Source organism: Stigmatopora argus, chromosome 7, assembly GCF_051989625.1.
Source record: "Stigmatopora argus isolate UIUO_Sarg chromosome 7, RoL_Sarg_1.0, whole genome shotgun sequence".
In the NCBI taxonomy this organism is placed as follows: Eukaryota; Metazoa; Chordata; class Actinopteri; order Syngnathiformes; family Syngnathidae; genus Stigmatopora; species Stigmatopora argus.
The window spans coordinates 904,484-930,000 of NC_135393.1; the positions used below are offsets into that span (position 1 = coordinate 904,484).

The window sequence follows — 25,517 nt, forward strand, 5'->3', positions numbered from 1 at the left end:
CGGAATCACGTAAAAGAGGTCTCAAGTTATGCAACTAAAATTTTGAGTTTTCGCTGTACCTTCCATTAACAATAACCAGTTATTTCCCGTTTGTGAAATGCCTGTTATAGCCAAAAACGTATCATCTATAGTTGTTTTGGATTTCCCTTTAACCACAGTAGTGTCTGTTTTCCCAACATATTCTATCATACAGACACATCGCTTCAATACGTTCAGTTATTATGATTGAAAAACACATGTAGATGGTAAAGTAAGAATCTGTTCCCGAAACCCATACACTCAGAGTAAATTTCACACATGATCATTTGTGAGTTTGAAGATCAATTTGTATCCCCATCTGTCCTATATTTTTCAATTGTTTACAAAATGAGTTCCATTATCACTATACAGTGGTACCTCGAGATAAGAGCTTAATTCGTTCCGGGACTGAGCTCGCATGTCGATTTACTCGTAACTCAAATGAACGTTTCCCATAGAAATGAATTTTATCCTTGCGTTTAAAGTAGCAGCCATTTGGAGATCACGCAGAACAGTACGTGACAGAAGAAATAGAGAAAATAAAGTAGTAGTAGTAACAGTAAGTACTACTGTAATGAAATTGTAAATCCAGAAATCCTACTCCAGAAAATTTACACCAGAATAGAAAACGTTGAGATTAATCTTTGAATTAAGGTTCTCAGCAAATCATTTTGAACATTTATTTCCTAAAATAATGGGAAATTATTTAAAATTAAACTAGAAGTAAGTGTGTTCCATGGCATTTTCAGGTATTGTTCTCTAAGCCCTCTAGTCTGTCCAAGGCACTTAGAATTTCACATAAGTCTTCTAGTGTTGTTTTTTCTCAATGTAAGACATCAATCCCCAGCTTTGATAAATTACAGCATAAAATAAAAAATATAAAATTTTGGCAGCACATTGTAATACGTATTTGTATTTAGAAATATGTCCAGCGGGGGGCAGTACATGCCCTTGTTATTCCTAAATGAATGTTATCTGTAACGGGGACGGAGGGGGGGGGGGTATTATGGCAGAAATATTTTGTCATATTCAAGTTTAATGAAATGCAGCAGCAAGGTCCAAATTTGAAACTTAAGGTGTGGATGAACAAATAAGCTGCTCTGCGAAACGGGAATTTGGGAGCACTGTGGGAATTGAATTGAAGGCCTGCAGACCCCGAACCATAAACGAACAGGCATTCTGGAGTTGAATTGTCCCCCTGGACAGACTGGTGGGATAAGACCTTTGGCAAGTGTGAAGAATTGGCCTTCTCTGTGGTGATCTCAATAGCTGATTTTGCTACTACTTTGAAATTGTGTGGGCGTTGTCTTATCCCCTGCTTCCGCTCTCTGTTAAGTTGACTTATATCCTCAGAATTGCAAGAATTGTATCCACTTATTACACAGCCTACTGGTCAGTGCATTGATGATTATGAAGGTGAATTGGACGAAAATGATTTTGTTCTTGCTTTTTTTTCTTGCTAGTTAAAATATAGAAAGAATTCACTGAAAATGCAAGTGGGTGTTCAAATCAGACAAATGTATTTACGCAGAACAGTCAATAGGCGGTGGTTCGGTGTGTATAGTCATGATATAATAAAGATTCCCAAATTTAAAGAATTCTGTTTTTGTTTGGCTGTTCATTATATCGGAAACATTTTGTTTCCTGTTTGCTGAGTGTTATTTGTCTATAAAGTCATTTTACTAGACACTTAGTCTCACGAGGGTCTTTGAGGTGCTAGAGCCTATCCCAGCTCAGTACGAGGGTATACCCTGGATTGACCAATTCAGATTAATTTTCAGATTCAAATCACGCTCCGAAACACTCTTCGCCTGGATTTTTTCTGTTTACCCGGCACACAAGTCGAAGCTTTGACACAGATCTAAATTACGCACACATTCATACACCAATCAACATTGCAATAAACAAGCAGTCTTCTGGTATGTTTAAAGTAAATTGTCCTTTAATTCAATTGTTTGAGGATGATGCCATGTCATAATTGCTGCTGATAGCACATGATCAAATCAAATGGAATACAGTGGAAAAACAACTGCTACATTTAGTTTTAAAATGTTTCTAACATCAAAGCTCAGTCTGTGAATGAGTTAATTAATGTCAAACAATTCCCCCCTATTTTCATTCAAGTTAACATAAAATGGTTATCAAATTATGAGAAAACGATTTATTTATCTAGTAAAAACCCACTAGGTACATTAGCTGTGATTTCTAAGCTGCGCAATTTGAATAACACTAGTAGCTTTTGGGTGACTCATATTTATCAGGAAAGGGTAGACTGATGCCACCATTCCCAACTACAAGCGGCAGGATTCCAGCGTTGGGAATGACATTCCATGACAGCGTCAGCGTGATGTTCTTGTTGGCCCTGGTTGATAGATATCACCCATATAATTTATCAAGTGTCAGGTTTTATAGACAAACAAAATTGCGAACAACAACAAAACAATAAGCCCTCAACAAAAAGCCATTTGCCATAGCCACTGGCTCTAAGTGTCTGTTGCCAGAAGAGGACAGTAATGTGTTAACCAAGGCGCAATCTCCTTTTTTTTTTCAAATGACGATGTGAGTGTTTGACAAAGCTTGCAATGCTGGAGTATTGCAGTAGCACATGCCACAGTAACAATGGGTCTGGCTCCTCTGGCTTTCTCCTGTAAAGCCCCATTACTAAATGCCCGATATAACAATAAAAATAACCATAAATGTTAAAGTCTGGCTGTCAGCATTTCTTCACACAAAATAAATACTTGAATCGTGTAAAAAGCATTCAGAAATCAATTATAAAAACACGAGATCCATAACAATTAAAATTGCAGTGAAAATATTTTTTACTTGGAATAGTTGAAACCGGTGAGGTGCATTTCTGGAATCTCTCATAACTGTGTGATACTGGAGGCCAGCAGGATAAATTGCATTGGCTTAGTTGTATGGTCTAGTAAACTTTACAGTTTGAAAATATGGGTTGAGGTTCAGGTGAATCAACTAACGGATTTGAAAGGTTTCTTGGGTTACTTTTTCCCCCAGTAAATTAAGTCTTTTTTGTGCCAATTTTATGTTGGTAAACCAATCATAGCTCGTTTAAAGCACGATGTTTTATGCCTGTTGCATTTGTATTGTTTGTAGTGGGTTGTGATCTGTTGACCTGTCTGCCTAACATGAGGAAAAAACAATTGTAAACAAATAATTTCAGTGTTTTATATGTACGGTCGTATGTCTACTTCCAAAATGAATAGGTTTCAGAATTTTTTTCGTAAGTTGAAAATTTCGCAAGTAATAGTGCTTATATGTAAATTCTCTAATTTGTTCTACGGTCCTCACAAAACTACCAACTAAACCCTTTAAAATCAAAAGATCAACGAGTCCCAATTTTGTAGGAAAGATGTGAAGACGCACAAGAATGAGAGAAAAATTATCATAAATTTATTTAATATGTCATTAAAATGAATAATAAACATGCAAAATCTATTTGTGTTGAAGCGCAGGTGCACAAGTGTCAGGAAGCTAACGTTAGGCAACAGACAGAGAGCACACAAACATATACACAAACATCTAATAAATATAAAATTAAGCATTCTAAACAACATTAGATTAACTTTTAATCTTTTTCATTAATGATTCACTAATTTGCTTATTCTTGGTTTTAATAGTTGTAACAACGAGCTATGCAGTATGTCTCCTATCTTATGTAAACATCGTCCGTCCCCTTGGTGGGGGTGAGACGACTCGGTCAGCCAGTCATTTCGCTGTCCTTGGGTAGGTCAACAATATGAGGATGATTTGCAAATTAGATCTTAAATCATTAAGAAGTACTTGGCTTTTAATGATATCAAACATTAAATAACAATGCAGGAATGGGATTTATTCAAACAATTAGGTAAAAGTAGCTGGCTGGTTTGGATAAATTTTAAAATTTTAAAACAGGTATAATTTCCCTTGGCCTTGGGAGAAATGGAGTGTTTTCAGTGCACGGAAGACATTCCCTCTTCTGTCCTGGGCGGGTGGAATATGCTTTGTCATGCGTCATATTGATGACTATTAGGATATTTACAGATTGGATAAGAATTAAACAATTAATGTCAACTAGATGAGTTTGCTTTCTATAGCTTTAAAGGCAAACAAATTGAGAGAAGTTAGGCTTAAAACTATCAGGCTTGACAGTGCAATTACAGGGTTTAATCAGATAAATGTTATAGTAGAAATCTAACGATTGGCAAGGACAATCTTAAAAAGTGGGAAATTGACCATCCAAAGAAGCTTCAAAACCTCTAACTAACAGATTATATTTGTCGTTTTCGGGGGTTTGACAAACTGTGGTGGTGCATGGGTTCAAGATTACTTGGGGAGTGTGGCTCCCATTTCGAAAAAAAAATTCGGGTGGGATTTGGAAATGAGTTCTATTTTGCACTAGACTCTCGAAATTGAGCAGGCCTTTCATGGCATAAAACAATTGCTGGAATATGGTCATCATTAGCACTTCCAAATTATGAAACATCAATCTCTGAGTAATGCAAAATTCTTTATGTAGACGGGTTATCCAAGAATTAATAGAATGGGCAAAACTTGATCGAATGGGGTACAATATATTGACCTATATACTAATACTAAAGCTTTAGAAGCATAGTTATTACCACCTCATTTCTATGCACAAACAGCTAAACTGATAGCATTAACCGAGGTGTACAACTTAATGCAAAACAAGGAGGTTAAAATTTATGCAAACACTTAAAATGTGTGAGTGGGTGTGTTTTCAATGTCACAATTTTGCCCATTACTGCATTATTGGCAAACAAAAGGTTAATCACAGCCACTGGTATGGCAGTCCTCTTGCTGACTTACTGTTGCGACTAATGGCTGCAGTTCGACTTCCAAAACAAATTTATATTTGTAAATGTGCGGCGCACACATAATATATTCATTATCTATTTCCTTCAGGAATGATTTGGCTGATAGGACAGCAAAGTGGGTTAGTTTCCTCCCACAAACTAAAATTATGCATGCTAGGCTGGTTGAATACTCTAAATTACCCCTGGCTCTGAGTGTGAGCGTGAATGGATGTCCGGCTTCTTGTGTTTTTGATTGGCTGGCCACAGAGATAATCATTCGATCAGATATCAAGGTAGATAGGTAGGTAAAACATCTCTGAAATTGCCAATAAGCCCTTTGCAGGGATGGCAGCAACAGATTATGGCAGAAATATTTTATCATATTAAAGTTTAATGAAATGGAGCAGCAAGGTCCAAATTTGAAAGGTGTGGATGAACAAATAAGTTGCTCTGCGAAACAGGGATTTTGGGAGCACTGAGGGAGAAGCCAAATTTGTAGACAAGCTTTCTTGTGTGGGATACTATATTGACTTGTGGGAAGTTTCGTGTCTCAACACGGGGGGTGTTGGGCTAAATGCAGCCCCACTAAACAACTTTTGGGTTAGTTTGTTTTCTAAACAAAAATTTTGGAAGGGATTGTTTGATCAATGCTCCACATAATCCCCAGGGCAATTCATGACCAAGGCGTGCGTGGTCAATCCCCCCAAAATATATCAATTTTAAAGACTGCGTGTGGATATTATCAAATCAAATGACAGTGAGAAGTATTGTCTATTTATTGTAGATGTTGCTTTAAATGGGTTGAAATTTCCAACAAATTTTATTTGGTAGACCATACAAATTGCCATTATTCTCTTCGCAATGTGAACTAGATAACAAATTAATTTGAGAAATTAAACTTGATACATTAAAAGGTTATAATCGAGTTAATAATATAAAGACTTGATTGCTGAATTACTTAAGAGATGGATAATGAATAACTAACTCATACACTTGCACGAGTCAGAGGTTAAGAAACTGGTATAATTGTTTCTATCAGATAAGGTAAATATTTCCTAATCATAAGGTTTAGACTTGAAAAATAATGTAAGTTTTCGAGCCAGTGTTAAGTGTGAAAATAAAGTCAACAAATTTGCTAACTCACAAATTTAAATTACCGTATTTACTTGCATATAAGCCACCCTCGCATATAAGCAATTTCTCGCATATAAGCCGCCCCCCTGATTCCCAATTTTCACCTCCATATTCATGGTGTTAATAGGAAGTACAAATGTGTTACTTTGAAGGGAAAATCTTAAGAATAATCACCAAAGGGGAATGTTGGAGTTATTTTGGGTACTATTATAAATGTGCTCAAAATATAATCATTATACATATATATATATATATATATATATATATATATATATATATATATATATATATATATATATATATATATATATATATATATATATATATATATATACATATATATATATATATATATATATATATATATATATATATATATATATATATACATATATATATACACATATATACACATATATACACATATATATACATATATACACATGTATATACATACATATATATACATATATGTATATACATATATATACATATATACACATAAATATATACATATATCTAGATCTATCTCTCTCTCTCTCGATCTCTCTCTTTTGATCTCTTTCTCTCTCGATCTCTCTCTCGATCTCTCTCTCTCTCGATCCCTCGATCTCTCGATCTCTCGCTCTCGATCTCTCTCGATCTCGATCTCTCTCAATCTCTCTCTCGATCTCTCTCTAGCTCTCTCTCGATCTCTCTCTAGCTCTCTCTTGATCTCTCTCTAGCTCTCCCTCGATCTCTCTCTAGCTCTCTCGATCTCTCTAGCTCTCTCTAGCTCTCTCTAGCTCTCTCACTCTCTCTCTCACACTCTCTCTCGATCTCTCTCTCGATCTCTCTCACGATCTCTCTCGCACTCTCTCTCGCTCTCTCGATCTCTCTCTCGATCTCTCTCTCTCGATCTCTCTCTCGATCTCTCTCTAGCTCTCTCTAGCTCGCTCTCGATCACTCTCGATCTCTCTCTAGCTCTCTCTCGATCTCTCTCGATCTCTCTCTCGATCTCTCTCTAGCTCGCTCTCGAGCTCTCTCTAGCTCTCTCACGCTCTCTCTCTAGCTCTCTCTCTCTCTCTAGCTCTCTCACGCTCTCTCGATCTCTCTCTCTCTCGATCTCTCTCGCTCTCTCTCTCGCTCTCTCTTTCGATCTCTCGCTCTCTCTCTCTTTTGATCTCTCTCGATCTCTCTCTCTCTCGCTCTCTCTCTCGCTCTCTCTTTCGATCTCTCGCTCTCTCTCTCTTTTGATCTCTCTCGATCTCTCTCTCTCGCTCTCTCTCTCTTTCGATCTCTCTCGATCTCTCTCGATCTCTCTCTCGATCTATCTCTCTCTCTCGATCTATCTCTCTCTCTCGATCTATCTCTCTCTCTCGATCTATCTCTCTCTCTCGATCTATCTCTCTCTCTCGATCTATCTCTCTCTCTCGATCTATCTCTCTCTCTCGATCTATCTCTCTCTCTCGATCTATCTCTCTCTTGATCTATCTCTCTCTCGATCTCTCTCTCTTGATCTATCTCTCTCTCTCGATCCCTCTCTCGATCTCTCTCTTGATCGCTCTCTCGATCCCTCGATCTCTCTCGATCTCTCTCTCTCGATCTCTCTCTCTCGATCTCTCTCTCTCTCGATTTCTCTCTCTCTCGATCTCTCTCTCTCGATCTCTCTCTCTCGATCTCTCTCTAGCTCTCTCGATCTCTCTCTAGCTCTCTCGATCTCTCTCTAGCTCTCTCTCGATCTCTCTCTAGCTCTCCCTCAATCTCTCTCTAGCTCTCTCTCGATCTCTCTAGCTCTCTGTTTAGCTCCCTCTCTCGCTCTCTCTCTCTCGCTCTCCCTCTCGCTCTCCCTCTCGCTCTCTCTCTCGATCTCTCTCTCGATCTCTCTCTCGATCTCTCTCTAGCTCTCTCTCGATCTCTCTCTAGCTCTCTCTCGATCTCTCTCTAGCTCTCTCTCTAGCTCTCTCTCGATCTCGAGCTCTCTCTCGATCTCTCCCCCTCTCGATCTCTCTCGATCTCTCTCCCTCTCGATCTCTCTCCCTCTCGATCTCTCTCCCTCTCGATCTCTCTCTCTCTCTCGATCTTTCTCTCTCGATCTCTCTCTCGATCTGTCTCTCTCTCGATCTGTCTCTCTCTCGATCTCTCTCTCGATCTCTCTCTCGATCTCTCTCTCGATCTCTCTCTCGATCTCTCTCTCGATCTCTCTCTCGATCTCTCTCTCGATCTCTCTCTCGATCTCTCTCTCGATCTCTCTCTCGATCTCTCTCTCGATCTCTCTCTCGATCTCTCTCTCGATCTCTCTCTCGATCTCTCTCTCGATCTCTCTCTCGATCTCTCTCTCGATCTCTCTCTCGATCTCTCTCTCTCTCTATATATATATATATATATATATATATATATATATATATATATATATATATGCTTGCAATGAAGCTTAGTAACATTAAAAAAGTCATTTTTAGTACATCTGCTTGCAACCGTGATAAACAAAGGAAAAGGTCTCTATCCGTCTGGACTTATCAAAATTGTTTTGAAAACTCGACCTCTCACACGGATCTGGGAGGATTGTTTTGTAACCTTGACTTCTCACACGGTCACAAGCTCACACTGAAGATCCGGGAAGGATTCTTAATTGTTTTGACTTGGATTTCCGCACCAGGTGGCAATACCGAATTGACCTCCGAAAAGACTCGCAATTGTTTTAAAATGGATGCTTGCTTGTTTTAACTCTTATGCAATTGTTTTGATTTCTGACCTTAATTGTTTTGAATAGATGACCTTAATTGTTTTGACTCTAATGCAATAAAATGGGCAGGAGAGGATTCGATTCTTTAGAATGATCTGGGACGAAGGCGACTCAGGATCGATTCTCTCTTGCAAGATAAAGCAGAATATGCCTCCGATGTCTTCCTTATCTTAAAGCGTATCTATTGGTGAACCTAACGTCATCGTTTCGGCAATGTCTTTAAGGCCAGCCTTACCCTGGCTCACGAACACGTTGCTATCTGCCACAGTAGGTGTTATCTAGACTAACAGGCGCCTCAATATTCGACAATAGTCCACTTTATGAACCGGCTGCACAGCTCACAGTTATTGGCGAGCGCACATTACAGTTGGACATTTCAAAATAAGATCACATTATGTTCATCAGAAATGCGGATGTCTGCACTTACTCACACTTATTTCGGATTCTACACGTAGATAGCTTTCAAGTGATCGCCATTTAAGAAAAAAGACTAATTTGGCTTCAAACTTGGTACCATGCATAATTGTCAGGACAAGATGACAGTCATTTTGGATCGTATGATACTTTTGATGGGCTCTAATAAGCACAGAACAAAAATGATATTAGGGTTTTCACCTGTTCCATATTTAACGCTAAACTAGATTTTTAATGTGTTGGATTGATTTTTTTAAAGACTATTTTTTCATTATTTTAAATATAGTTTGTGCATTTTATTTATTTGCATTTGAATGGGTGGTTTGTGAGAATAACCTGTCACATTAGTGGTTAAATTGGTTTAGATATATTTTTACAATACCACATCCGCAATCATTTTCACACAATAAATTGCCCACTAAAATTTACTATTGTGAGAGACCTACAGAGATCAGTGAAATGTCCACAAAGAGATTACTTTGTCAACCGTACCTGAGACCGTTCCCATCATCGAAGAAGAAGTATTTTGATTTTGTCTCTCTGAGGTTCAGTTTGTTGTTTTCACCTCGAAGGACAATCTTATCCCAGAGCACTACCTGGTTTAAAGCCTGACATACCACATGCACACAAAAATTATGATTAGTAATTGGAGAATTGTATAACACACCAGCACAATCATTTTTTAAATGGATCCAGTAAAGTTACATTTTCATTGCGAAACAGTAATAGACAAAGTTGATATAACCACTGAGAGGTTTATAATTTCTTTCCCAGTTTTCATTATTTAGTTTTTATGACAATTTACAGTCCCCTTAAATTATTCATTAGCCTCAAATTTATAAAATAATTTTAGGGAGGTAGCCAGGGACTGTTGAACATGAATTTATCCGGAAAAGCCTGAAGGAAATGGGTATTTCAACACATCGTTCAGAAGAATACTTTGATTAAAATGTTGATTGAAGAGGAGAAACCTTAGAAAGAGGTGCAAGAAATAAGATGTACAGCCAGTCTTGGCGAACGTATGCTCGCCTTCTGTTCATCCACTGCCCCCACGCAGTTCGCAGTCGAGCTTTGAAAGCTCTGTTGACACCAATATCTAGCGGCTGGAGTTCTTTTGTCAATCCACCCGGAATGACGGCGAGCACTGAATTAGTATGCTTCACTTGTTTTTGACATCATCGGTGATATGTGAGGGCATGGAGTCGTAAATCAATAGGGAATGTGTGAAAAAAGCCACCCGGTCTCTTCACATACATTTCTCTCAACCACTCACTTTTCTTCATCCATCCATCCCTTCGAGTTAGCTTTGATGACGACGCCGGCTGGAAAGTTTTCTTTTGGCAAAGTCTTTCTCTTGAAAATAACCGTGGGTGGAAGTTTCTGGCCATTAGCCAGGCAGGCGAGAAATACAGTAAAGGATGATTTCCTTTCCTGTGGTGCGAACATTCACCGTACGTGCGCCCATTTTATCAACACAACCTGGTTCATTTGATCCCCACCTACATCCCTATGGTGAGGAAAATAAAACCTACCACGAGGATCATACAAAGAGGGACCGAGGAGACCAGCATGGTACTGAGGGACTGTTTTGAGACCACTGACTGGGAAGTGCTGTGCAATTCACATGGGAGAGACATTGACAGCTTGACCCACTGCATCACAGCTTATATTAACTTCTGTGTTGAGAACATTGTACCCTCCAAGAAGGTCCGTTGTTTCTCCAACAATAAGCCATGGGTCACCACGGATCTAAGGGCCCTCCTGAACAAGAACAAGAGGGCTTTTAGGTCTGGGGAGAAAGAGAGTCTGAAAATGGTCCAGAAGGAGCTGAAGAAAGAGATAAGGAGAGAAAGACCATCTACAGGAGGAAGCTGGAGAACCAACTCCAGAGAGGCAACACCAAAGAGGTCTGGAGGAGCTTGAGAACAATTTCGGCCCATGGAGGCAACAGTGAGAGAGACCCGGAGTCCAGAGACAGGGAGTGGGCCAATGAACTGAATCAGTTCTTTAACAGATTCAGACCTGCCCCCACTCCCCTGACCCCCCAGACCAGAAGCAACTCCCCCTCTCGTTCTCCTCCTCTTCCACCGGTCTCTGCATTACTGTCGATCAGGTGATAAAACAGCTAAAGAAAATCGAGGCAAGGAAGGCTACTGGTCCAGACGGCCTCAGCTCCAGACTACTGAGAGTGTGCAGATCAGCTTGGCAAAGTGATTCTGCATATTTTCAACCTCAGCCTCAGTCTGCAGAAGGTCCCCACTTTGTGGAAAACTTCCTGTGTTGTCCTAGTTCCAAAGACTGCGAACCCCAGGGAGCCAAACCACTTCAGGCCAGTAGCATTAACCTCTCACCTGATCAAGACATTGGAGAGGATCATCCTCAATCACCTCAGCCCCATGATGAATGCAGAGCTGGACCCTCTGCAGTTCGCCTATCGTCCAGGCATTGGTGTGGAAGATGCTACCACCTACCTGATCCACAGGTCTTTTTCACACCTGGAGAACACAGGAAGCACGCTGAGAATGATGTTTTTTGACCTCTCCAGTACGTTCAACACCATTCAGCCGGTTCCACTGAGAGGGAAACTGGAAGAGGCTGGAATAAGGAACCACCTAGCCGCATGGATCATCGACTTCCTCACTAACAGACCACAATATGTGAGACTCCAAGACTGTACGTCTGATGTGGTAGCTTGCAGCACGGGGGCCCCACAGGGCACAGTGCTCTCCCCACTCCTTTTCTCCCTCTACACATCAGACTTCAAACATAATACAGACACCTGCCACCTCCAGAAGTTCTCTGACGACACCGCTATTGTTGGACGAGTGACTGACGGGAACGACCTAGAGTACAGGGGAGTCATCACAGCCTTTGGATTGGATTGGATAACTTTATTCATCCCATATTCGGGAAATTTTGTTGTCATAGTGGCAAGAGGGTGAGGATGCAGGAATAGGAAAGGCATTTTAGACATAAATAGATAGGTAATAAGTAAGTTAATGAATAAATATATAAATAAATAAGCGTGTTGCTTAGCACATATATACATACATACACATAAATATACATGCATGCATACGGTAGGTCTCAACACTCAGCCATTTTTTGTTAAAGAGCCTGACAGCTGATGGGAGGAAGGATCTGCGGAAGCCATCCTTCCTGCAATGAGGGTGCCGCAGTCTATTGCTAAAGGAGCTTCGGAGGGACTCCACAGACTCAGGCAGGGGGTGGGAGGTGCTGTCCATGATGGACATCATCCTGGTCAGCATTCTCCGCTCTCCCACTTCCTCCACAGAGTCCAGAGGACAGCCCAGAACAGAGCTACCCCTCCTGACCAGCTTATTCAGCCTGTTCCTGTCCCTCTCCGTGCTCCCGCATCCCCAATAGAGCACTGCATAAAACACTGTAGATGCCACCACAGTGTCGTAGAAAGTCCTCAGCAGTGTCCTGCACACTCCAAAGGACCGTAGACTCCTCAGTAGGTAGAGGCGGCTCTGGCCCCTTTTGTACAGGGCATCTATGTTTGTGGACCAGTCTAGTTTGTTGTTGAGGTGAACACCCAGGTACTTAAAATTCTCCACGATTTCAATGTCTGTACCCTGGATGTTCACCTGAGTTGTCTGTTGAGGATTCCTCCGAAAATCGATGACCATTTCCTTTGTCTTACTGGTGTTGATGTAGAGGTGGTTTTGCCTACACTAGTCAACAAAGGCTGTGATGACTCCCCTGTACTCCAGGTCGTTCCCGTCCGTCACTCGTCCAATAATAGCGGTGTCGTCAGAGAACTTCTGGAGGTGGCAGGTGTCTGTATTATGTTGGAAATCCGATGTGTAGAGGGAGAAGAGGAGTGGGGAGAGCACTGTGCCTTGTGGGGCCCCCGTGCTGCAAGCTACCACATCAGACATACAGTCCTGGAGTCTCACATATTGTGGTCTGTCAGTGAGGAAGTCGATGATCTTTGTTGACTGGTGTAGGCAAAACCACCTCTACATCAACACCAGTAAGACAAAGGAAATGGTCATCGACTTTCGGAGGAATCCTCAACAGACCCCTCAGGTGAACATCCAGGGTACAGACATTGAAATCGTGGAGAATTTGAAGTACCTGGGTGTTCACCTCAACAACAAACTAGACTGGTCCACAAACATAGATGCCCTGTACAAAAGGGGCCAGAGCCACCTATACCTACTGAGGAGTCTACAGTTCTTTGGAGTGCGCAGGACACTGTGGAGGACTTTCTACGACACTGTGGAGGACTTTCTACGACACTGTGGTGGCATCTACAGTGTTTTATGCAGTGCTCTGTTGGGGATGCGGGAGCACGGAGAGGGACAGGAACAGGCTGAATAAGCTGGTCAGGAGGGCCAGCTCTGTTCTGGGCTGTCCTTTGGACTCTGTGGAGGAAGTGGGAGAGCGGAGGATGCTGACCAGGAGGATGTCCATCATGGACAGCACCTCCCACCCCCTGCATGAGTCTGTGGAGTCTCTCTGAAGCTCTTTCAGCTATAGACTGCTGCACCCTCATTGCAGGAAGGAGCGCTTCCGCAGATCGTTCCTCCCATCAGCTGTCAGACTCTTTAACAATAAAATGGCTGTGTGTTAAGACCTACCGTATGGATGCATATACATACACACACACACACACATTTACACACACACATTTACACACACACATTTACACACACACACACACATTTACACACACACACACACATTTACACACATTTACACACACACATTTACACCTTTACACACACACATTTACACACACACACACACACATTTACACACACACACACACATTTACACACACACACACATTTACACACACACACACATTTACACACACACACACATTTACACACACACACACAAATTTAGAATTTAGTTTTGTTTGAAGTTACATTAAACGTTGAGTGTCTGTATATAGTTATCCAAGTTAATTTAAATTTGTTTGTTCGTTTACGAGTGCATTGTTGCCGTGGAGGCCCCCCCCCGTCTCCGTGTATGCCGCTGTGTCTACCCTCCGCGAAATGTGTCTAATTTTACTCCTATTAAACACATTATTACTATCAAACCACTCGTTATTTATTACTTTGTCAATATATGGCGAATTATAAGAAATAAAACATTTTTTTCAATCCAATACGTATCCTGTTTTTGGTGTTTTTTTCAGAGAGTTGGAACGAATTAATTTGTTTCCCATTCATTTCAATGGGAAACTTCCGCTCGAGTTACGAGAATCTTGTCATACGAGCTCAGTCCCGGAACGGATTAAGATCGTATCTCGAGGTACCACTGTACTTCTTGCCCCCAGGCTTGGTGCCTGTATGTTGGGGTTTACCCCAGTGGACGAGAGGGTAGAGAACGAGAACGGCGCCCCTGATTGGAACATGAATAGTGTTCTATTGTTAGATTTATGCGCTCGTCGTGGATTGACAATAATGAACACCATGTTCAAGCATAAGGTGTCCATATGTGCATTTGGCACCAGGAGACCGCAGTTTAATGACCGACTTTGTGGTCGTGTCATCGGACCTGGTGCCGCATGTCTTGGAGACTCAGATAAAGAGAGGGCGGCTGAGCTGTCAACCGATCACCACCTGGTGGTGAGTTGGCTCCGACGGTGGGGACAGATGCCCGTGCGGAAGACCCAAATGTTTTGTGAGGGTCTGCTGGGAACGCCAGGCGGAGTTTCAATTCCCACCTCCGACAGAGTTTCTCTCATGTCCGGGATGAGGCGGTGGACATTCAGTCCGTTGAGTCCATGTTTCACGCTCCTTCTGGAGACCGGAACTGCGGCCGCAATGTGGTCAGTGCCTGTCGTGGCGGCAACCCCAAAACCCGCTGGTGGACACCGTCAGTAAGGGATGCCGTCAGGCTGAAAAGTGAGTCCTATCGGGAATTTTTGGCCCATGGGACTCCGGAGGCAGCTGACGGGTACTGGGTGGCAAGCACCACACGGCCCTGGTCGTCTCCGAGGCAAAAACCCGGACATGGTAGGAGTTTGGTGAGGCCATGGAGAAGGACTTCCAGGTGGCTTCAAGAAAATTTTGGTCCACCATACGACGTCTCAGGAGGGGGAAGCAGTGCACCATCAACACAGTGTATAATGGGGATGGGGCGCTGCTGACCTCGACTCAAGATGTTGTGAATCGGTGGGCTGAATACTTTGAAGACCTCATCAACTCCACCGACATGCCTTCCAATGAAGAAGGAAACCCGGGGGACTCTGGGTTAGACTATTATATCTGGGTTTGAAGTCATCGAGGTGGTTGAAAAGCTACTCGGTGGCAAGGCCCCGGGATGGATGAGATCTGCCCGGAGTTTCTAAAGGCTCTGGATGTTGTGGGGCTGTCTTGGTTGACACGCCTCTGCCACATCGCGTGGACATCGGGGACAGTGCCTTTGAACTGGCAGACCGGGGAGTCTTGTGGGGGGTACTTCGGGAGTATGGGGTTCCGGAACCTCTGTTAAGCGGGGTCCACGTAGCCGGCAGTAAGTCGGATCCGTTTCCAGTGGGGGTTGGACTCTGCCAGGGCTGCCCTATGTCTGTAAGGACAGTTTTTCCCCACATCCATCAGAACTCTAAATTGGCGGTAACACAACACACACTCCCTTCTGAGGTAATATGAAAATATGTTTGGGTGGCGATCTGCCTCCTACTAGCTGACTGAAGGTAAGTGAAAGACAGTGAGAGGTAAGTGACCTGTATCCATAACAGTAGAATGCCAAATTACAAGTCCGTAACTATCACTTATTTAGGTCTTTTGCCGAGTAAACGCAGCTTATGGAGAAGCACCACCAATTTCGTCATACGCAGTTTCTGGGTGTGATGACAAGTAGGCTTTTTGTTGTTGATAATGACGACAGGGCCTATGTCCGATTATTATTATTATTCATCACTTTTATGGACAGAATATCTAGGCACAGCCGTGGCGTTGAGAGTTCCGGTTTTTGCAGGTGATGTGGTTCTGTTAGCTTAATCAAGCCGTGATCTCCAACTCTGACTGGAACGATTCGCAACCGAGTGTGAAGCGGTTGGGATGAGTATCAGCAACTCAAATCTGAGACCATGGTCCTCAGTTGGAAAAGGGTGGCATGCCCTCACACAATTAGAAACACCTGGGGAAGGACCTGATTCCTGACGGAGGAATTTAAGTATCTTGAGGTTTGTTCACGAGTGAGTTGAGAATAGAATGGGAGATCGACAGGCGGATCGGTGGAGCGTCAGCAGTGTTCCAGACTCTGCCAAAAGGCAGGCTCTCTACTTTCCATTCGATCTACGTTCCCACCCTCATCTATGGTCACGAGTTGTAGGTTGTGACCGAAAGAACAAGAAGCAGCTCAAATCAGTTTCCTCGGCAGGATGTCCGGACACTCAGAGATAATGTGAGAAGCTCGGTCATCCGGGAGGGGCTTGGAGTAGAGCCGCTGCTCCTCCGGATGGAGAGTGTTGGGTTTGTTGAGCGTTGAGCCAGATGAGTTGAGGGAATCAACCTAGAACTACACGAGAGGACTTTGTCAATGACTTGAAAAGAGCGGGGACTGTGAAGTTTTCGGAGCGTGAAGCATGGTAGGACCCAATTGCAGGAAAACAGGCAAAGACGGGGAATGCAGACTTGATTTTCATTTATTTAGAAAAAAAAGTTTTGTGGTCAAATGAGACCAAAATAGAACATTTTGGTCATAATTTCATTAACCGTGTTTGGAGTAAGAAGAATGATCAGTATCATTTCAAGTATGCCATCCCTACTACGAAGCATGGGGGAGATAGCATCATGCTTTGGCAGTGTTTTTCTGCACGAGACAGGTCTGCTGCACTGTATTAAGGAAAGGATGAGCGGGACCATGTATTGTGGGATTTTGGAGAACAACCTCCATCCCTCAGTCAGAGCATTGAAGATGGGATGTGACTGGGTCTTCCAACATGAAAATGACCTGAACCACACAGCCAGGAAAAACAAGAAGTGGCTCAGTAAAAAGCGTAGACTAGCCAGTCCTCAGAACTAAACTCAATAGAAAACCTTTGGAGGGACCACCCCGTGACCCTTGTGAGGGAGGATAAGTCGTGCAGAAAATGAATGACTGAATGAATCAAAAGTTTGGTAAGTCCTAGAAACAAAACATCCTCTTTTTTTTTTAAACACACCCTTTTTAACTACCGTATTTTCACACCTACAAAACGCACCGTGTGATAGGGCGCAGTCTCATTTGCGGGTATATTTTCTGTTTTTTGTCAATACATTGGACGCTTCATCCGATAAGGCGCTAGCATATGTTATGCTAGATGCTAGCGTGTTTTTTTAAAGACAGCACAAGCAAAACTAAGTTCGATAATGCTTTATTGAGGTAAAACGTACATGCTGATACAAAGAGTTCAGCGTTTAACATGCTAGGCTCCACTGTCAGTCAGAGATGTGTCTTCCGGGAACTTGATTCCAGCTTTGGTGAGAGCTCGAAGTGCTGGCCGACACTTGAGCCCAGTCATCCACAATCCATTGTAACTCGCGACATGCAGTACTCCCAAGTCTTTAATTCTCGTCGCTATTATATCGGCATCGACAATTCATTCCAAAACGGCACGTAACTCGTGCGACACTGCCTGCCCGAACTACAATGTTGGCCATCTGTTAGCAAAGCTGTTAAATTGTGTTCGATCCATGGCTTAAGTCCATTTTCCAAGCGTTCACACCCGCATTGTGTTGTCATTCACGTCAGGCATTTCCTCTGTATAGCTCTAATATGCTGTTTCTTTGAGTATTGAGTGTTTTTGTGGGTTAATAGCGCCACAAGCACACGGAAGTCAAATGCCTTGCCACTCCCCTGGGATGTTTTGCATGGATTTACCGTAATGCTTGGAATGCGTGGGGAGGCTATTTTTAGGGTGAACATCTGCTGGGTTGATCACAATAAGTAGCGTGCCGGCAAGAAATAAAACCAGTCACTCAAGCAGTCAGGGCCATACAAAAATTGAATTTGGTGCGCAGACGAGACGCACCGACCATTTTAGAGAAAATTTTAGATTTTAAGTGCGCCCTATAGGTGTGAAAATACGGTAATTGCCTACTTGCACAGTCTGAAGAGTATGTATATCATGAATGTTGGGTCTTGTTGCTTTCCTGAGAACTATATATAATCCGTTTGACATGTGCAATCAAATATATCCTAAAAACGACGCTTAATCGTTTTGGACTGATTGGACTACTATTATTGTGAGCGAATTATAGTGTATGATAACGCAGCTTGATTCTCCATTGGGAAGCGCTTATCTGGCAGCTAAAAGGTTGTATTCCTAATTATTTTGATGCCGAGTGGACTTTCATTTTCAGTCACAAATCTTACATATGGCCCTCTTGAACATAGTACATGCATTAACCTCATCATATTAAAGACAAACCAGTAGTTAAAAAGGGCATGTGCTTTTGCAACTTACGTTGTTTTTTGTTGTGTATTCAGCCGACAAGTAGAGAAAAAGCTGTTTAACATTCCAGTCAAATATATGATGCAAATGTATACGAGTCAAGGGAAAAAGAAAGTTTAGAACTACAGAATTTTGGAAAAATAATTTGACACCTACAGAATTGAGATTACTTCTACCATAAGAACTAGACGTTAGGAATAGGAAAGTGGTAGCCAATATAATACAGTCGAAAATACTACAATTGCATTTGACTGTAAAACAATAATATATTGCGTTGCAACAGTGATAGGCACAATACAAAGGTGTTCACATTGGTTTGGAGATATAGGCTCATCACAACCTCTTTCATCTCCTTCCCTCAGATATTTTAGGTCTATACCTGTGCTCAATACGTCGATCGCGATCTACCAGTCCAGTCCAGACCAATCCTAGTTATGTACATGTACACGTGTACACATGTACATCTACATGTATACATCTACACATGTAGATGTCCACATGTAGATGTACACATGTACAGACGCTCCCCTACTTACGAACGAGTTAGGTTCGAGCGCTTGTTCATAAGTTGAATTAGTTTGTAAGTTGATTCAGTGCTATATTTTGTATTATAATTTATGTTTAAGGCCTATATAAGTATATTGAAGGTTTATATAAGTGCATTTGTATGTTTAAGGCTTGTATAAGTAACACGCATTGGTTTGTACTGAAAAAAACATTTAATAAAATGGAGAGAATATGTACAGTACTGTATAGAGAGAGAGATTTATGTATTAGAAAGTGGCCGAAAGAAGCGATCTAACGACGATTGCACAGTTTTCTTCTTTTTTTCATCATAAATGATGCGGTAGCACTGTATGGCATCATTCAATTGATTTGCAAACTTTGTGCAACGTTCAATATTTGGGTCCTGCTGCTCGATCTTTCGGTTTATAAACGGTACTGACGGTCGAACGATTCAATGCCCGTGAAACGCTCACCACTCTCACGCGCATCAAGCTTCGTTATTATTGCCACTCGTTTCAAATGAAATGGCTTGCCTCTTCCTTGCAACTCCCTCAATAGAAGCATTTCGCTTTTTACCAACCATATTCAATAATGGATGCACGAGATATTTAATGATACAAATGAAAAAGGTTCTTTGGCACTGGAGATACGTTCACGCACTTCCGCATTGCAACGAAGAAGAAGGTAGATGCTGGGTGAGCTGAGCCCTCACAGCGCCAGGCGTCGGTATTAGCGGCGGAAAGAAGCACTGCTCGGAAAAAAATACAAAATCGAACTTACGAACATTTTTCGACATAAACGCAATTTGCAGACATGTTCGTATGTACCGTTGTTCGTAAGTTGAATGTTCGTAAGTAGGGGAGCGTCTGTATATGTACACATGTATATGTACAGTTGTGGTCAAAAGTTTACATCAGGGGTCACCAAACTACGGCCCGTCAGCACATTTGGCCCGGCCCTCTGAACAATACCAGAGATGCTATCGGATTTATTTCCTATTTGGAAAAAAAAATTCCAGAATTTCCCCCCCCCCCCCCCAAAAAAATCCTAGGCCCCGCCCTGTCAAAGAGAGAAGGGAATAATGGCGAAAAAGTTAGGTAAGAGAAAAATTGATTCAGAATGCAGGGTATTTAACCTGGAGTGGACAAACGATTATTTTTTTGTTCAATGCAAAGAAAAGGCTGTTTGTCTCATCTGTCAAGAGACGGTGGCGGTATTCAAAGAATACAATCTTCGCCGACACTATGAATCCCGTCACAAAGACAAGTACGATAGCTTGCAAGGCCAAATACGAGCAGACAAACTCAAAGCGAAAAAGTGAACTACTATCTCAGCAGAATACATTTGTACGCCAAGCTCAGCTGAACCAGGCATCCGTTCGGGCCAGCTTTCGAGTTGCTAAACTGATAGCAAGCAGCGGTAAGCCTTTCACTGACGGAGAGTTTGTTAAGAAATATATGGATGCTGTCGCGGAGGAGGTGTGTCCCGAGAAGAAAGATGCATTTAATGCCTTAAGTCTGTCGGCAAGTACAATCACCAGACGCGTTGAAAAAAATCGGGAGTAATGTATATGCCCAGCTGCAGCAGAAGACGAAAGAATTTGACTTTTTTTCATTAGCACTGGATGAAAGCACGGACGTGCAACACACAGCGCAACTGCACATTTTTATTTGTGGAGTTAGCGCAAACTTTGAGATATGCGAGGATCTGGCAGCCCTCCAAAGTCTCAAAGGGACTACAACGGGAGAGGATATTTTTGACAAAGTGTGCCAAACCATGGAGAAGTTGGACCTGGACTGGTCAAAGCTAGCTAGCATCACGACTGACGGGGCTCCTAGCATGGTGGGCGAAACTCGTGGTCTAATGGGACGCATGAACCGGGAGTTGGAAAAAAGGGGTCTCACCGCCCCGCTACGAGCAGACCAGCAAGCACTGTGCAGCAAAGTGTTGACGTGAGAGAGATTCTGCTCTAACAACTGAGCTGAACTTTTATCTGTTAAGATTGTGCATGGCACAACAGAAAGTTAATGTTCCATGGCTTTTTTTTCTATGAAGAACCCAGAGAGTTATTTAGTTATTATTTATTTCATAAATAGTGTTATTTATTTCCTGTTTTTTCTGTGAAAAACTCAGAGAGGGTTATTTAGTTATTATTTATTTCATTAATAGTGTTATTATTTGTTTCCTGACTTTTTTTCTGTAAAGAACCTGGAAAGGGTTATTTGGTCATGTGTGGCTTTCTGGAAAACAATAAAAAAAATTAAGCTCCACTACGATGGTCACACTTTTTCTTATACAAACTGACACCGGCCCCCCATCAGAGAAGGGAAAGGTTATGTGGCCCTCACAGGAAAAAGTTTGGGGACCCCTGGTTTACATACACTTGTGAAGAACATAATGTCATGGCTCTCTTGAGTTCCCAGTTATTTCTACAACTCTGATTTTTCTCTGATAATGATTTGAACAGATACTTCTTTGTCACAAAAAACATTCATGAAGTTTGGTTCTTTTATGACTTTATTATGGGTTAACAGAAAAAGTGATCAAAGCTGCTGGGTCAAAAATATACATACAGCAACACGAATTAGCAATTTTGGTGACTTAGAAAGTTGTGTCAGTGAAATGAGTTACATAGCATGGCCTCTTAACTTATTGTGAGTGATTATGAGTGACTACAGCTGGTGACTTCTCTGAGGCCATTTAAATAGGGCTCATTGGATGCAAACGCCCACAAACGCTAAAATGGGGAAAGTCAAAGGAGCTCAGCATGGATCTGAAAAAGCGAGTCCTTGACTTGAACAAGTCAGGAAAGTCACTTGGAGCCATTTCAAAGCAGCTGCAGGTCCCAAGAGCAACAGTGCAAACAATTGTTTGTAAGTATAAAGTGCATGGCACTGTTTTGTCATTGCCACAATCAGGAAGAAAACGCAAGCTATCACCTGCTGCTGAGAGAAAATTGGTCAGGAGGGTGAAGATTCAACCGAGAATCACCAAAAAACAGATCTACCAAGAATTAGAAGCTGCTGGAACACAGGTGTGCTGCTGGAACACAGGTGTCAGTGTCCACAGTCAAGCGTGTTTTGCATCTCCATGGACTGAGAGGCTGCCGTGCAAGAAGGAAGCCCTTGCTCCAAAAGCGGCACCTTAAGGCTCGAATGAAGTTTGCTGCTGATCACATGGACCAAGATAAGACCTTCTGGAGGAAAGTTCTGTGGTCAGACAAAACAAAAATCGAGCTGTTTGGCTACAATGCCCAGCAATATGTTTGGAGGAGAAAAGATGAGGCCTTTAACCCCAAGTACACCATACCTACTGTCAAGCACGGTGGTGGTAGTATTATGCTGTGGGGCTGTTTTGCTACCAATGGAACTGGTGCTTTACAGAGAGTAAATGGTATAATGAAGGAGACTCAAGAGAGCCATGACATGTTCTTCACAAGTGTATGTAAACTTTTGACCACAACTGTATACATACATATACAGTGGCACCTTCAAATTCTTCAAGATGACCTAAAGTCATCAGCCCAAAGATTGGGTCTTTTGGCACAGTTGTGTCTTCCAACAGGACAATGACCCCAAACACACATCAAAAGTGGTAATAGAATGGCTAAATCAGGCTAGAATTAAGGTTTTCGAATGGCCTTCCCAAAGTCCTGACTTAAACCCCATTGAGAACTTGTGGACAATGCTGAAGAAACAAGTCCATGTCAGAGAGCCATCAAATTTAACTGAACTGCACCAATTCTGTCAAGAGGAGTGGTCAAAGATTCAACCAGAAGCTTGCCAGAAGCTTGTGGATGGCTACCAAAAGCGCCCAATTGAAGTGAAAATGGCCAAGGGACATGTTACATGTAAATATTAGCGCTGCTGTATGTATATTTTTGACTCAGCAGATTTGATCACTTGTTTCAGTTCACCCATAATAAAGTCATAAAAGAACCAAACTTCATGAATGTTTTTTGTGACAAAGAAGTATCTGTTCCAATCCCTCTATCAGAGAAAAATCAGAGTTGTAGAAATAACTGGAAACTCAAGAGAGCCATGACATGTTCTTCACAAGTGTATGTAAACTTTTGACCACAACTGTATACATACATATACAGTGGCACCTCGACATACGAGTGGCCCCACATACGAGCAATTCGAGATACAGACTAATCGAGTAACAAACTTTAATTTAACTTAAATGAACTTGGATTCCTATACACACTCAAAAGTGTTAATCTTAAATTACGCTAAATTTAAAGTTTCTTGGGAAATAACCAAGGCAAAGAGGTTAATGTATTCCACCGTGGCTTCCGGGGCGAACTTCCTGATTGTCATCATACGCCTTTTCTTCACAATACAGACGCTCCCCTACTTACGAACATTCGACTTATGAACAACGGTACATACGAACATGTCTGCAAATTGCGTTTATGTCGAAAAATGTTCGTAAGTTCAATTTTGTATTAGGTTAGGTTGTAGAGGTCTTTGCACGAGTGAGATGCGGCAAGAGAAACAGTGTGGCGAAATCATAAGGAGCCTCTCGCGGCCTGGCCAACTGGCTGTCTCAAATGCTCGTATCTCAAAATTTGTCTCGTATCTCAAGGTAAATATTTGCTCGGAATTTTACTCGTATCTCAAATTCCTCGTAATACAGGGCACTCGTATGTCAAGGTATTACTGTACTTTGGTTTCATCAGACCACAGGACATATTCCAGTAATCTACTATATGCTGTAATTTTTTCAGTGTTGTTTCATGAAATAATATATAATTTAAGAAAATTGCAGAAATGAGAGGGATGTGCTCACTTTTGTGAGACACTTAGATACAATACACACCCTGAGTCTTATCAATTTTCAAACGTTGAAAACCCATCTATCATTTTGTTAACTTTTAGTATTACAAACTGAAATAATACATTGAATAAAATAAGAGGCTCACGGGCTGAATTCTGGATATGTCTGCCAACATTGCCTGTAAACAACCAACAAAATTGAACAAACAAATGGTGTGCCTCATTTTGTTTTCATAAGGTAGTCAATCTTAGGCCGGAGTTCACAGGTTAATTACAACAATTGCCTAATAACCCAAGTTTAATCGGTGATCATATTTATTTTGTGATTAATTAAACATCTTGAGACTGATGTCTGTTAAATAAAATGCTGCATTTGAAATATTTCATTTTTTTAAAACATACCGTTGTGGCTAAGAGGCTTGTTGGGAAATATTCTAATTACACTAATTGCTGAGGACTTTGAGGAAAATTATTCTGCCATTTGTGTTGACTTATTAAGTCGGTGAAAAATATTTCCATATAAAGGTATTGGAAAAGGATATCAGCTGAGAGGTTGAATTTGATGAAAGCAAGATCACTGCGCTCTCTGGGTCCAGTGAAGTCATCAACATTCCTCCTGAAACAAAGAAAAAGATGGAAAAAGAATAAGATAAAAATAAAAAAAGGACTGTAAGCAGTACTGAATGGTCCCGCGCAAGTCCGAACCGACGCAGCAAATAGAAGCTTGTGAATGAAATTGAAGGGGGCATCCGTGAGCCCTGCGGCCAGGCCCACCTACCAAGCCCAAAACAATATTCTATTTGTGTCACTGTGCAAAATTTTGTGGCTGTACGTGCTTCCTACCAGCCAGAAAAAACGACTTCCTGTTCACAGTGAAGACTTGGTCGCCATGGCAACAAACACAACCTGTGGACATGGGCTTCAAAATATAGTATGACAAAGTTCTTGTGACCACACTGATTCAAAATCAGGGGGGGAAACGTGCAATGATCTGGACATGCCTAAGTCAAAAGAGTGAGGTTTTGTTGCCACTAGTTGGTACTGTAGAGTTTTAGAAAATAACCCCTACAAGCCTGTTCAGCCTGTTTGATCTCCTAAGTCTAAGGAACCGTGACCGGGCGTTTGGTCGCCGGACGTTTGGTCGCCCGGACCCAAACAACCGGCGACCAAACGTCCGGCGACCAAACGTCCGGTGACAAAACAAGGTAAAACAACACGGTCTACGCATCAATCAAAGCCAACAATAGCCCTGGGCAGTTTCACTGAGCAGACGTGTGAGTGTATAAGGTTTGTATGTACATGAGTTGTCCCCTTAGAAAGGGACGTCAGCCAGGGTCTTAACAAGTTCTCCAACAAAACACAATAAAAGTACGGGAAATTTGGAGCTTTTCTTTAGCTTAATAATTAATAGGTCATTAAGTACAGACGCTCCCCTACTTACGAACATTCGAGTTACGAACAACGGTACATACGAATATGTCTGCAAATTGCGTTTATGTCGAAAAATGTTCGTAAGTTCAATTTTGTATTGCGCGCCTTTTTCCGAGTATAACTGCTTTCCGCCGCTAATACCGACGCCTGGCGCTGTGAGAGCTCAGCTCACCCAGCATCTACCTTCTTCTGCCCACTTCGTTGCAATGCGAAAGTGCGTGAACGTATCTCCAGTGCGCAAAGAACCTTTTTCATTTTTATCATTA

General features: G+C 41.8%; 1 protein-coding gene across 1 annotated transcript in view; it reads right to left on the reverse strand.

The window, feature by feature from the left end:
• Positions 1–1,938: 1,938 nt before the first annotated feature.
• spcs3 (signal peptidase complex subunit 3) overlaps positions 1,939–25,517 on the reverse strand; it is a 59,356-nt gene continuing 35,777 nt past the window's right edge. Inside the window, exons 2-5 of the mRNA XM_077605149.1 lie at positions 24,361–24,436; positions 18,545–18,619; positions 9,601–9,716; positions 1,939–2,380 (exon numbers count right to left, since the gene is read on the reverse strand). Of these exons, the coding sequence (XP_077461275.1) occupies positions 2,248–2,380; positions 9,601–9,716; positions 18,545–18,619; positions 24,361–24,436 (400 nt within the window). The 3' untranslated portion in view covers positions 1,939–2,247. The remainder of the gene's footprint in view (positions 2,381–9,600; positions 9,717–18,544; positions 18,620–24,360; positions 24,437–25,517) is intronic.